The sequence below is a fragment of the Dermacentor variabilis genome, chromosome 4, assembly GCF_050947875.1.
Source record: "Dermacentor variabilis isolate Ectoservices chromosome 4, ASM5094787v1, whole genome shotgun sequence".
NCBI lineage: Eukaryota > Metazoa > Arthropoda > Arachnida > Ixodida > Ixodidae > Dermacentor > Dermacentor variabilis.
Window position 1 is genome coordinate 198,389,671 of NC_134571.1, and position 15,064 is coordinate 198,404,734.

The following is a 15,064-nucleotide window of genomic DNA, read 5'->3' on the forward strand; positions in this document are numbered from 1 at the left end:
CACTTTTTTCCTAGCGCGCGGAGGGGGTACGGCCTCTCCTAGCGGACGACCGCGACGAGCAGAGTTGGGGCACCGCTTTTCCACAGCTGCTATGACGTCACACATAGGTCCCGCTAAAGGTCAATGGTGGATTCTCCGGGCCGACTGCCAAGAGCGGAAACCTCAAGCAGTATTGCTTTCGTAATAAAAAAAGCTTATTTGGTGCACAATTCATAAGAAAGGAAAGGAGGTGTCAAGACAGAACACTACTAACAACCATCCAACTTTATTGCTCGCACAGCACAGAAATATAAAGTGAGGGGCGAATGGGGGAGAACAGATAGGTAAATCGGAAAGGGCACATGGCAAGGCTAGCACAACACTTGTTTTACAAAGACAGATAAGCAGCCTCACTATCTAATTAATAATCCTTTGTTTGGGGAGCAACATCCCCATCACACATATAAGTCTGAAAAATCTCGCCAGCCTTTTGGTCCTTATGTTTTGTCACAGTTGCACAGTTTTCAAACAAAAGGGTACACTTGCACCGAGAGCAGTGTACACTACTAGGTGGCTGCCAATTGATCCACGTATCAAGTGCATGTGGTCCCACAGCTGGTCATTTATACATTAGACTAATCATCTAGTGCATGACAGTGGTACGTGATAGACAACTGCACCTCTGTACTCTATGTACTTTTATTGCTTGCCTTCTTTTTTTTTCGCAGGCAGTGATGCATGCCATGGTTAATATTGAGGCCAGCCATTTTTGCTGTGAAATTAGGAAGAAAAAAGAACTGTCAAGCATGAAAATCTAACTCTGAAGTAAGAAACGACATCTGAATTCTGTAAATTTTGTCTACTGAGAAATTTAAAGCGGACAGAACTGCTGTGTTCAATGCTGCTCTGAAGTAAAGCACTAATTTGCAAGTGCGACCTTTGCACAGCCCTTGAAAACCCTGTAACAATTTCTTGTAAACTGTAACCTTACGTAAAATACTTGTTTCAGATTCAGATAAAATGCTTCAGATTCTCTAACAAGAAGCTTACAGAAGTGCAATACACATTTTTGGTGGAGTGCTAGGTGGCAATTACTTCATGGATCATATTTTGTAAAGCCTGCCCCTTTTTTGACAACTCAGTGATACGAATCTCTCGGGACAGCGGAAAAATTCATATCACCCAATAAAGTAAAAAAATTTTGAAATTGTGTAGCAATGAAATGACCGACTTGCTAAAAAAATGTTCTTCTTAAGCAATCCCTTATCTCATGGTAATGTATTTTGAAAAAATATGCAGCAGATTTGAGAAAATTGTGCTTTTTTACTGCGTTGTTCCGAAGTCAGGCTTTGGGGGATGTTATCACACTGCTGATTGCGTGCACGGCTTTCCATTGACGCAGCACCGCCATATTGGTATTGCTGCAAACATAAAACAATGGAGATTTAGGTAGCTGCAGTGCTGTATTTCTTCATGCAGAAATAGAAGCAACAAAAGCAAGTACGAAAAGGGAATACTGGCGTCGCAATTTGTTACTGCAGTCGCATGGTGCACAGGGAGTGCTCCTCTTGGCTGATGTGAATTTGAATCACTGGCGTGCTTGTTTCATATAAATTTTGGCAGCAGCGAGCTGCACACTTCGATGTGTTTCAAGACTGACATTTCAACATTCGCCTGGTTATCTCAAGTTTTCTTCTGCATCCTAGCTACTGCTGATAGCTGAATCCTAGCTACTTCCTGATGGTGATAAGGACATGACTTGCGCAAGAGAATCTTTTCCTTGTGGCAGTAAACCTGCTTCGTAGTGTGCAATCTGACTGGTACAAAGGTAGTAAATCTTCAATTTGTTACTGGGTACCCAAGCCGATATTTCTGACCTGGCATGATTGGGTTGCATGTGACTGCTGGCTCCTGATAAAGTTACAAGGTGTTTGAAAATGGCTGACAAGTTGCATGATACTGCACAAAGCAGAATGTATTTTTCTTCTAGGGGGGGTGAGGTGGAGTCATGGCAGAGTGACGTAGATTGCCCTGGCAACAGAAATGCGACCAATGTATCTGCCTCCAAGGCCACTCTGCCGGCTTGACAATGGCCAGTATCAGCTGTTACCGGTGCCTTCTCACCATCTCCGTAGAGGGTCACATGGCAGCGCGACTGTTCATATGATCCGGTGCAGCGTGAAGAGCGGTCCACAACATTAGAAATTTAGCATGTTGTAAGCTAATGAACTTAGGCCGGCAACTTTGCAAAACTCATATCAACCTGGAATTCATACTGGCATGATTGTATCACTGAGATTATACTGTATTTGTACATAGTCACTAAGATGCCATAAATCATAATTTTGCTTCCTATAGATGGCAAAGTTAAGCTCTCCTAAATGTGACAAATCTCACTTGTATTGGTTCAGCAGTCATTCAACAAGAGCATTCAGTTCTTTGTTTTGCATGTGTTTGAATAGGAAAATCAGAGTTAGCCCTGGGGTAAAGTTGCTTTTTAAGGACGAAACCATTTTGTCACATAAAGTAAAAACTATGGATAATCAACCGGGCTTGCCCTTCAGTGCACTAAGAACTACCACTACTGGCACTCTCTGCTGCAATGGTGGTCTAGTGAAATTTGTTGTGAAGTCGATCTACTAAACCGTGCTGAAAGACAGATGCCCCCGAGATGACCGTTCCAGAATGCAGTCCTTGGCACAAGCTCTGAGGACTATTTCGATACATACCAACTCGTCTGAACGTTTTCATAAGTCTGACCTTGGGCTAGTTCTACGATCTGAAGAATGTTGTGTCAGGTCTCGCAAAAAAAAATTGTGTATGCAAAAAAATTTTGCTTGTTGGTCAGAGATCTGCTGGCAAAAGGACAGCAGAGGGGGTAGTAGTTGCTTCAAGCAAGTTTGTCCAGACACATTCCTATAACAGGCAAAATCGACAATGACAAATTCCCTGAAAATGTTAGGGTGATCTAAAACCAATGTATTGCTTGCCAGTCTCCGCTGATCTGGGTTTGGTGCTGTTCATGTGCTGTGTGTAACAGTACATAATTGTGATAAGGAACATATTTGTTCAACAAAAGATGCGTGCTCTGGACAAAAGCAAAATCCATGCTAGTCCCCCCTCTCAGCATTGTGTGAGGAGGCTTTTTATAAACTTGAAGGTTCAGAGGTTGGCTGGTATATGCATTTTGCACACACGCTCCAAGTATGCTACGACACCAGGTACACTTAAAGTTTGCCATGAGCACAGTCACTGTAAGGCATCTCGAAGGCATGTAACCCCAGACATAACCATGGACGAGGCGAACATTTGTCCATGTTGTCTGGTTTCATGTACAGTGGAACCTCATTGATACGTTCCTGTTATGTACGTTTTCGTGGCGTCTAAGTTCGGAAACAAGAACACCAAAAATGACCCAATAGAGATAGGCTCATTTTTTACCAGTTCATATGTTCCTGGAAAACATGCTTTTTTGCCACTAACGTTCAGTATGTCGCCTAAGTGCGATAGTATGACATGTTTCCTGGCCGCTAGATCCCACGTGAATAAGAAAATGTGTGATTGCGAACAGTATACAGCTGGCTGCTGAGGCGGCTTCATCGCAATACTCACCCGCTTGTCTCACGTGAGAACACCGACATGCACTAAGTTTGTCATCTCGGTACCAGCAAATCTCTGGGGTCGTCGCACACAGCTTTCACAGCTATCGCGCCAATCCTACTGCGATAAGCATCTTCTCCTATCTGTTTTCCAGTGTGTGGTGCCGGGAGTAGCGTAGCGCATGATTTTAACAAGTAATAATTGAAACGCGCCACCGTTCCCTGCTTCAGACTGTGATCGTATACGTTTTCCGCCTGCTAGATCTCATGTGAACAAGAAAAGGCACGACTGAGAACACCATGTAGCCACCCGTTCCACGTGAGTATGACGGTGCACGCAGTTGCTTATTCCAGTACCAGTAAATTTCTGCCCGGACCGTCGCATGCCGCATTCACAGCTATTGCTGCCAAACCTATTGCGATAAGCATCTTCACCTATCCGTATTACAGTGCGTGGTGCACAGTGCTATTGGCAGCATACTGCACTCTTTTAGCAGGCGACAATCCAAACTTGCCGCCCTTTCCTGCTACAGGTGGCACTATGTTGGCATCACATTTTGCTTCGGCAGCATCCGGCGTTGCCCACCAGCTCTATTTCATTTCGGTTTCCGTTCGCCCTCTTAAAGCACCATGCAATAGGAAAACAACAAAACACGCCTTGGGCCACCAGAGCATTACCAGTTCGACATGCGGCGGCGTCTCGTGCCGCAACGATCCGCGTGATGTTTTGCGTTACGTAGATGTCAACAATAAGTGAGTCTGTCAAATTTTTTTAGTTACTTCAGATCGTACATTTTCCTGGTTAGTACATGTTTTCTCGCATTTTTTTTAAAATGTGTGAACGAGGTTCTACTGTATAACTCAACGACCGTCATGAAAGATGGGTCTAATTTGGAACAGCGCTACATGCGCTGGTGAAGTTGAAGGTGCTGAATAACGAGTGCAACCTGTCTGCTCCTTTGTTTCTGATGAAAGGGTCTTCAATGGCAGCCTTGTGCAAGTGTAGAAGCTTAGGCTTTGCTTGGGTGGCTCGGGCCTCCAGTGTGCTCTGCCAGTATGCGCTGCCAATGAGCGCCGGTGCCCAAGAGGCGATGAAGTTGACGAGTGTTCGGTCCCACCTAGAGAGCTCTGTATTGCTGAAATACGGCGGCTCCATTACAAGAGTCTTGGTCGATCCTCTAGGCCAATCCTCGCTCTCCGAACCGTGTCGGCATTCAGTACACAGTCATGGAGTCCTCGAAGAGCTGCGTAAGATCATCTTCGGTGTGGGTGCGTGGCGACAGGCGAGTCACTCGTTCCTGCAAAGAGTGAAGGGGATCCATTCGGCAGGGCACACGGGACGCATGCAGCAAGTGCAAGTCGGGCAATAGCAGCTCATGACTAGCCGACTTTAACATCCTTACGCGAGCCAGTGAGAGGCAGCAAGGGCCTCGAGATTAATTTTGACAGATCTGGGTTCTTCCACATAATGTCAAATCACAAAAATGCTCTTGCATTCCCCGCTCGTCAAAATGCGGCTGCCTCGGCCAAGAATCCAACCTGTGACCTTTTGTGCCATAGCCACTGGGCCACTTCAGCGAGTTGGTGAAAATCAGTGTGTGGTCAAATGACCAGAACTGGTTTTCATTAGTCACTTACTGAACACTCCACCCTTTACTTCTCAGTTACTTGCTTAACGATCCTCCCCTAGGCAATGCATCATGGTACAGCAGTTTTTTTTTTCTTCCAACTTTTTAATTGCGGGCAACACAAAGAAAAGGCATTTTCTAAGTTTTTGTTGCTGCTGGTAGTCATTGAAATGAACACTGCATTTTTACGTCTTTTCTTTAATGTTAACAAACAAAAAATGCAAGTCTAGTACTTTTCGCTACACAGATGATGCATGTAGCTCCACACTAGGCACTGCATCTTTACTCTCTGCTGTACATACATGCCTATATACTATAAGATGTGTTACACTCGTAACTTATGAAATGCAAATTAAAAATTATGTTCTTAAATGTTCTTAATCAACGCCGGACTACTACGAACTAGAGAGGCCCTGGCGGAGGGCTTAGGATAATTTTCATGCACCTGGGGTTAACATAAATCACAAAGTGCGCATAAATCTAAGCACACAAGAGTCTTTACATTCTGCCCCTATCAGTACGGGTGTGCAAATACTGAATAGTAGATTTAGAGTCAAATATAGAAGTGGACCAAGAAAAAAGAAAGCCAAATATCGAATTGAATACTGAATAGAGGAAAATTTAACACAAAGCTTCTTGCTTACAAATTTTGTGCAGAAAAACACGGCGCTGCACAGACTCAGGGGGCTACTCACACTATGTAACAAGAATGTTACTAGCTATCAGTAACTTAGGTACTTAGGAACAAAGATGTATTGTATGGTCTACTCCTATTAATTAAAGGAAATATCAGATTAGTATGCCAGCACTCATAACAACTCAATTTGTATATGAAGGTCTGGAAAATATTTTTACCGATAGATTGTCTGTTGAATAATATCCAGCGCTTTTTTCCCCTCTGAACATGAAATAGAAAAGCTATGTTGTACTGAATACCAATGAGGTTTTCAGTTTAATAGTGGACCATACTGTGCCTAATTGCAACCCTCTACTGCTTAGCAAGTTTTGTTTTTCAATTTGCTCCCAGAAAACAAAAGGGGTTCTTCAATCTTTATGGCAAGCGGTTTCCGTGGGTTGTCGTCAGGTCGTTGAGCCCAATCTGCACAATAGACAACAGTTGGGACTGTGCCACCACATGATTTGGTACCGCTCCGCGTGTTTATCGACAACGCACGGGTCGACTAATAGTGGGCACCGACGGTAAAGAGTGGGTACCTTTTTTGCCACTTTTTGTTTTGGCCTTGTTTGCTGCCTGTCCCAAGTTCTCAAATCGGGAGGCCCATGGGAAGTTTGTGCGACATGAGAACCCCTCCTCCTAACTTCTGCTCACGTCCACCTGGCGCGCGTGTAAATGCATCTGCAGCAGGGAGGTCACAGTGCACTAATTACCGTATTTACACGATTGTAGGTCGACCTATTTTTCTAAACTTGAAAATCTGAAGTGGGGGGGTCGACTTGCAATCGAAACCAAAACATGGTACCGCCAAAAAAGCGAGACCAACGAGATATCAGGGAAGCTACAATGTAGTTACAATTTTATGTTTGCTCTATGGCCCTACCCGTAGCTTTTTGCTATCCTGTGCATTTGTTCGCTTTCTGGAAGGGTTTTTCAACATTTTGAGAGGTTTACAGTGCACACAACACTCTTGGAGGAGTTTCGATAGTTGATGGAAGTGCCGCTGCTCAGTTCGCAGTGGTACTCTCACAACGGCAGTGCTTGTGGGGGGTATCGATAGTTCACGGAAGAGCAGACACTGCTCGTGTGTTTCTCTTTCCCTGTAGCTCTTAGTTTGACGCGTTCGACTTGACTGTGTGTAGTGACTTTGAAGGTGAAATGGAAGAGACAAGTGTAGTGCCGTAACTGTCTCTGAGAGGAGGAAACCTCAAGAGCACTGCACGGGGAAGCGACTTGACTGCCGGCTACGTGCTACTTCCAAGCTTCCTCAGTTGTCACGAGTGCTCCAGGCCCACTAATCGTTCGGCACTTGTTCACAGCAGCGTTCAAGAGGGCTGCCATCCTTCACGCTGAAAAAACGAATCAGTGCGCAGCGGGCCGCAAGTTCGATGTTTCTGAACGGGTGGTGCGAGAGTGGCGACTGCAGCGAAGCAAAATTTTCACCTGTGACGAGAAGCGAAGGATTTCCTATGGGCCAAAGTCGGGACACTTTCCAGAGCTGTAGGCCAAGCTTGCGGAGTACGTCGCTGAAATGCGTGATCGGTCCCTGCCACTGAAGTGTGACATGGTCATGAAACAAGCCCGAATCTTCGCTTTTGAAGGACTTGCTCCGCCGTGAGTACAATGAGTGGCTGGCGGCAGAAGACCTGAACTTACGCCAACTGAACTTGTCAAAAGAGCCTCCCTGACGGGTGCGTGTGGTTGGATGCAATCGGGGAGGGGGGGGGGGGGCTGCTGTTCCACAATATGTCATGGTGCGGTTGTTTGCCAAATGTGGAATGTTGCTGGACGACGATGCACTGTCGGACTGTAGCAGCGATGACAACAGCAGCAACGGTGAGCACGATGACACAAGTGAACATGAGTAGTCCAGTGACCATGCCAGCTACTAATAAATTTTCGTTATGGAATGTGCCCTCGGGTATGCTCTTTCTTTTTTTTTTTTTCCTGTCATAGGCGATATGGGGGGGTCGACTTACATTCGAGTCGACTTACAATCGTGTAAATTGGTACATGACATTTTCCAAGCATGCCATGTAAATCCAATGCTAGTTTTGTGGCAGATTGCTCGAAGCTACGAGAAGAGAATGATGTCGACCGTGAACAACCGTCATGCCATACATTCGCTTTTGTTGGCGAGGTGGTTTGTTGGCTTTCAGAGTCTTGTGTTAGAACTGCAAATAGATCTGCGTTGATTTGGTATGAAATTCTGCACCAGTGGATTCCTCTTGCTCAATTCTATTCCTTTCTTATCATCCACCATTCACAATTGGCCAATTCTGCTGAAAACCTAGGAAGAGCCCTGCTCCGACCACTGGCGAAGAACAGAAATGAATGGAACAAAATTGTTACATCATCCCAGCTGTGATCGCTTAACGGCACAGGGTGGGCCCTATATCTCCCATGAATTTCGAGCCTTATTTAAGACACATTTTCTCAGTAACTACTGCGCGTGGCGCATTCAGGACTGTTTCATTTTATTTGCGATTATGTCATGCATTGAAACTAGAACTAAGATTATTTTTCAAAGACTGAAAGTTTAATGATTTTTTTACCAACATAGCATGTTTTTATTGCTTTTTTCCGAAGAAAACAGTTAAAGAAGAATCCAAAGGAAACAGTTCCAAGAAAAATTAATTATTGAGTATACGTGTACCATTCTAGTTCAGCAGCTGTGCATTTCTGTCTACCTCATGATAGCTAAAAATCAGCCTTTAGTGATTTCAAGTTTTTGTAATGGGGCAAATGTAACAAAAAAAATTCATCTTGAGATATTGAGGGTCATAAACAAAAAACATGCCAACATTATTAAAAAAAAAAAAAAGAAGATGCACATTTGCCTAATAGCCACCAGCCATACAGTCATCGCCAGAGTCAGCTTTTCGTTCTTTTTGTTTGTTTTGTCATTTATTTTACCTCTCTTTTGGCAAAATATGGTTGCCAACTGTCATCTCAATTGCACTTAACCACATCACAGTGTTGTGCCCTGGAAACATGCTAAATGCCCTCAAGATGTTAACTTGGGCCATGCAGCCTTCATTTGAACATGGGCGCAGCATCAAAGGTGGCAGTTTTGAGCATCTCATTTCCGACGAACACATTTTTCGGTGTGCTCCAGCCACCTGCGTGCAATAAAGTACAACATGTGCCTTTAGGTTGCCAGATTGCTTTTTAATAACCTGCTAAGCTGAGAGAAATTTCCAGTTTCGGTTCTGAACAAAATTTACATGCGGAAGAAATATGAGCGTGCCAGGTTGTGCAAGGTCTAAAGAAAGGGAGCATGGCTGCTTATCACTTGGTTTCGAAAAGCTGGTTCTTTTGGATAAATGAAAACGCGGAAAAATATGTGGGGTGCTGAATACAATTGAAAAAGGCCTGAGCATTCCAAAAAAAATAGAAAACCAAAAATCAAGTTTTAAGAAACTTCCCCCCCCACCTAGGTAGCTTAGAGCTTAGCAAAATGTCGGCAACATCAGTGCCCTCACATTCTACCTGAAATGAGGAATTGAAATGCGCGGTCTTGGTGCTCGGCAGATCAATGCTGTGGCCACGAAGCCACACTCGAGCAGGTGCCTGCTCTGAAAGGAACAGCGGGCGTGCACTGACCTGTGGCAGGGTGCCTCTCACGAGGGCGGGGATGTCGTCACTGCTGTAGCCCAGGGCAGCGAGTCCATTGTCCACCTTCATGTCCTGCATGTACTTGCGCAGCACGTCGGCCAAGGCCCGGCCGGCATCCGCTTCCTTCAGATTGGTCACATCACCCCCTGCAGTGGACAGGAAGTATCACAGGGGTAAATATGTTACGCAGATCCAACGCACAAGTTGGCACAGTATCTATATGATAGAAAACTTTAGTGAAGGGGTGCGTCAAATACTATACTTACAACTAAATGTGATCTACACAACGCATGCCATCATGCAAAGTTTATGTTTATACACACCACACATGTCGTCACTTTAATCTTGTGCATTGTTTATATACTATAACGATAGCCTGCAGTGCACAAGCACATGAAATGAACAGCGAAGAAAAATACGAGACAGAAAAATGGAGCACTTCACTTGTCTCCTATTTTTTCTTCGCTGTACATTGCATGTGCATGTGCCTGCACCCTACAGGCTGTCATTAAGATGTGGCGACTCACCCAGCAACAAGTTCTGTGAGACTTATGCAGAATGACGTTTTGTGATGCAAGCGCCGCAGGCCGTAATGCAAAGCCACCAATTGTGTGGACGCACAGTGTGAGACGATGTCGCGAGAACGAAGCTGATGCTTGGTTCTCGCCGAGGGAAGAATAGCGACGAGAGGTGTGTGGCATAGAGGAGCCCCTATTTCCACTGCCACAGCAGCACACGGCTGTTCTAGAAAATTGGCCAAGGATGGGAACATACCCAGTGGCTCAAGAATGGTGCACGTCGGCAGCAGTTAGTGGCCAGTTTGCAGCTTTTACGTTCCTACACTATGTGCCACACGTGGTTGACAGTGTACTCTGCGTCTGCCACCATGGCCGTGACTGGCACTGGCTAACACTTGCACGGATGGATGTAGCACACATATGCAATACCTCTTGCAATACCTTCATGAAACGGGCCAACATGCTTATGTTTACTTTCATTATGAAGTTATGCCTCGTGGCAACCCAAGCGAACGAAAAAAAGAAGTACCCAAGAAAGCGGACAGGGGGACAACCACGGCTGTAGCTCAATGTAGTCTCACATGTAAAGCGAAGGCTGTGGGTTCAACTACCACCCACGGCAAATTCTCTCCATCCACCTTCATTTCCATTTTGTGGCGAAGCTGTTAAGGCGAGTTTCGCAGTGGTTTTCGTGTGGTGACGAAAGGCAGCGTGGGATGGCATAGCCTATATCAGATGTAAATGCAGCACAACATCTATCCCGAACTTGCTTCATGCTTTATTTTGTGATCATTGATCACAAAATAAAAGTTACCTTGCATATATCTCATTCAAACAGACAACTTATGCGTGTTGTTGTTTTTTTAACCAGCAATCCGTAATTTTTGTTTCCGACATCACATTATCCCGGTCCCTTGTTGCAGGTCAGCTAGGAGTGTGTATGGCTGTGGTGGTGAAAGCTGACGTAGTGCTGCAATGCGGCCTGCATAGAAGCCATCACCGAGAACCAGGCCCACACTCTAACGCAAGAGCAACTACTGTTGCGTTTGAGCGAAACCGTAAGCCAGCAAACTGACCCCTTTCACTTCCGAAGGATGTGAGAACTCCCTTGTACAGCTTCATTGTCTTTGATGTATACTATCTGTCGTCAGATTGGCATACATCTATTCTAAGGATATTTTTACTTCTTATTTGTACACAAGTTAGTTAGGAGAAAAGTCTTCCTTGGCTTCATTATCCGTTGACTTCATTCTGTTGTTGCTAACAATAAATTTGACGCCCTCAGTTCCTCTGTATATTCTTGCTATGGGCAGTATGAAGATCAGGTGCACAGAAAAAGTCAAGGTACGTCTTAAAGGTATGCTTGTGCAGGCAAAGTTAAGGTATGTTTCAGTGGCAGCTGTCTGCAATTATTAACAACAGGATATCTGATGAGAAAGAAAAGACAACCATTGAATCACAGCAGTGAATGAAGTTTATGTATAGAAAACCAATGACCTCTCAAATCAACATTGTACTAATTAGTACATTAACATTAGCATGTGTAATTAAAGCAATCTTAGCAAGTATAATGATGTTGCAAGGTGAACGCAGTATGAATTAAAATTCTGGTGTCTTTAGTGCTAAAACCAAGATATGATAACATGGTTTTTGTTTCTAACATTGTGTTATCCCAGTTTAACTTTGACCACCTGGGGTTCTTTAATGTGCACCCGTTAACATGGTACCGAGTGGTTTTTTGAATTCCACCACCATCAGAATGCAGACACCGTAGCCAGAATTGAGCCGAAGCAGTAAGGATGCCGACGGCAGGCTTCCAAACATAGTCCGTATAGTAAGCAACAAAATATAGATAGGTGTTCCACATTGCTTCAAGGGGGTGCTTGTGGGAAAATTATGCGTCGAACACTAATGCACTTTGCCTGCAACAAGTTTCTGGTATGGTCACCATGTGATTGGTTATAACTTTGTAAATGTTCTGTACAGGCCAATATATTGAAGATAATGACTTACAGGTTATGTCAGTGAAACCCAGATGTTGTGGGGACAAGTGTTTAGCAAATTTACATCAAAGTAAATGAGGCCCATCTTGTAACAGCTCACTGCAATGGGTAATATCAGAGCTTCAAAACGACATAGGTCGGTGTGCTCAAAAAGGCACAATCAATGCAAAATGCAACGGAAGGCTAGTAGTGATTACCACAAGTGAAAGAAAGGCAGTTACATGGTTGAACTGTGTTATGAGGAATTCATGTCTGACATGAAAATGCCTTCGTTATATTCTATGTTCGTAATAAGCATAACATTAATGCCAGTGAAAAAAAATAATAGATTCTAAGATTTGGTTCATTATACAGCCAAACCCATCTAAGTGAACTCGACAGTTCCACGAAAAGTGATCATTGTATCAGTAGTTTGTTAGTATATGTGGGCTCCCCCTTCAAAGTGTGAAAAAATTAACGACACTATGCAGGTGTCGGCAGTAACGATTTGACACTACTTAGATCTGAAAATAGGATTTTCGGCACCTTCATTTTTGTTCCCGAGACTTTTTCACACCTAACTGCAAGTTTACGTTAAAAACATCATTTAAAGAGTGAAATGCGGCATCATATCCCCTTCGAAACAGTGCCTCGCCTGTTCCAATCACCTGCCATTTTAAAACTACGACCGCATCTGCTGGCATTTTTTCTTCGAGACCTGGTGATAAATTTTGCTATCAGCGGGACATGAGTGGATACTGCATAGGATAGCGAAGCATTCCAGTTGGCTGGAAGCAAAAACTAAAGCTGCGGCATGCTGGCATTTTGCAAACACCTTGCTATTACGGCTACAACATTTTGTCAGACGAGCAATTTCGTCAAAGGTATAACTGATTGCCAGCGGTGCAGCCACCATCACATTTCTTTTGCCATCAAGGCCAATAAAACTTTGTTTAAATAATAAAGCAAAAGAGACACCCCAAGAAGGCATTTACCATAAAGCGTGTTTTGCAACATGGGTGTGTTGTTGCACAAGAAGTTCCACCCAAACCCTCAAGATTCGAAGCTTATTTGAAATCAGCCAATGCCGTTCGGTGCCAGTGCCCGAGAATTCCAGGGGTAGGGGGGTGGGTTCAGAGGTACCCCCTTCTTTTGTGGAAGCTCACGCTGTATTTGTAGCAAATGCTTTTGTAGCATCTGATAGCAGCTTGACGGTTGAGGCTGCATGCTGAGCAAGTGAGAGTGACTGTTCTTATACCACTTTTCATGCTGTGTACTTAAACCTCACAACCCCCCCCCTGCTGAGCTAGTAGCTGATTGATTGATTCATGGGGTTTACGAAAGCTCCAAGGCGAAAGAGATACCGTAGTGGATGGCTCAAGGTTAGTTCTTCAACATGTACCTGATCCTAGCTAAATGCGCAAGTGTTTTTGCAACCCGCTGCAGCAGCCCCGTGGCAATGGCATTTTTATTTTTATTTGATATACCTCCTGGCCAAAGTATATTACAGAAGGGAGTGAGAAACTAGAAATACAAGAAAAAGTATATACGAAAGCATTAGGTGAAACGTGATGAATAAAGCATGATTAACATGATTATAAAAGTAGCAGGTAGCAACATTAGCTATGACCAATAAAGAATAAAACATAACACAATAAAGCAAGCTTAACATGGTTAACATAAAACTGGCAAGTACAAAAATGAGTTCTATCTCCACAATACTAGCTAACGCATTCTTAAAGAGCTCATGGTTTAGGATTGTAGCAGCATTCTCGGGAAGGTGATTCCACTCGTCAGACGAGCGTGGAAGAAATGAAAGTGAAAAGGAATTAGCTCTGAAAAAAGGCATGTGCTGCCCAGCTCGAGCATTCGATCCCGGCCACTGTGGCCACATTTTGATGAGGAGAGAAATGCATGCATGCTTGTTTACTTAGATCTAGGTGCAGGTTGAAAAGCCCAGGCTACAAAATAAATTTGGAATCTCCATGCTATGGTGTACCTCACAATCAGATTGTGGCTTCGGCAAGTAAAACTTCAGGTTATGATTCTTTATTGCAATAGCAATTATAGGGACACTTGAAGCAAATTTTTGCTGTCGTTGCTGTAAGGTTCTGTATATATTTGGGTATATGTGGGTTGTATTGCCATGCCATTCTGTCACCAAAGTTGCTCGTACCAGGTCTTACATTCGTGAAAAAATTATTCCTCAGAATTTTGAGAATGACAGCCCACAAATGTCACGAAACAAAACACCGACATGGCATGCCTGTTATCTTAAGTCTTCTCAGAGTTTTAAAAGTGCGAAACAATAAGAGAGCTCAAACTTAAAAATGGTGCAATTATATTGACGTGGCTGTGCACTACCTCCCGGATTAGGCCGGGAAAGACGTTTTAAACATACCAAGTACGGAGAAGTGGTGGTAAAGCAGCTAAGAAAGATGTCAGCTTTAATTAAAACACATAAATGAAATTGTCCGATGGCAGGATTCAAACAGAGGACCCCTAGCACGGCAGCTTGTTTTTACTTAGTCAGCTTACGTCTGCTTCAATTCTTGCTGCGACTACAGCTATGAGCGTTAGACTTGGTGTGATATTCTAACATGTTTCTGTCGCATTCATTGCTTCGCCCTTATGGCAAAACGGTGAAATTTTTTACAGGTGCTTTTTTTCTTTTCTTCTTTTCTTTCCTTTTTTTTTTTGTTCTTGTGGCATTTTGTTCCCATCAAAAGGTGGTTGGCATGAATTGGGAATAGAACGAATGATCTCGCACTTAGCAGAAGAACGATGTAGCCACTAAGCCGCCAGGCAGATCTCAACTTCAAGGACGCAGTTGGGAGCGCTTTTGGTTGGGGGCTGTGGATCTTCTGTACAAGACTCACCAAGGGCCTTCACTGCCTCGATGTGGCGCTCGGGACACATGCTGGCGGTGAACTCGAACACGGCTGGCGATGTCATCACCACAGAGAGGCCGTGGGGCTGCACAGGGTGGAGGCAAAGAAATGGGACTTACAGTGGGTAATCTTAAGCAAATGCCCGACAAGCCCAGTAGATTACGCAGGTGTGT

General features: G+C 44.1%; 1 protein-coding gene across 2 annotated transcripts in view; it reads right to left on the bottom strand.

Annotated features, from left to right (window-relative positions):
* Positions 1 to 246: 246 nt before the first annotated feature.
* Positions 247 to 15,064, bottom strand: part of T3dh (Type III alcohol dehydrogenase) — a 67,346-nt gene continuing 52,528 nt past the window's right edge. For both annotated transcript variants that reach the window (XM_075690789.1, XM_075690788.1), the window contains exons 10-12: positions 14,880 to 14,976; positions 9,489 to 9,646; positions 247 to 4,876 (exon numbers count right to left, since the gene is read on the bottom strand). In XM_075690789.1, coding sequence (XP_075546904.1) covers positions 4,793 to 4,876; positions 9,489 to 9,646; positions 14,880 to 14,976 — 339 coding nt within the window. In that variant the 3' untranslated portion in view covers positions 247 to 4,792. The remainder of the gene's footprint in view (positions 4,877 to 9,488; positions 9,647 to 14,879; positions 14,977 to 15,064) is intronic.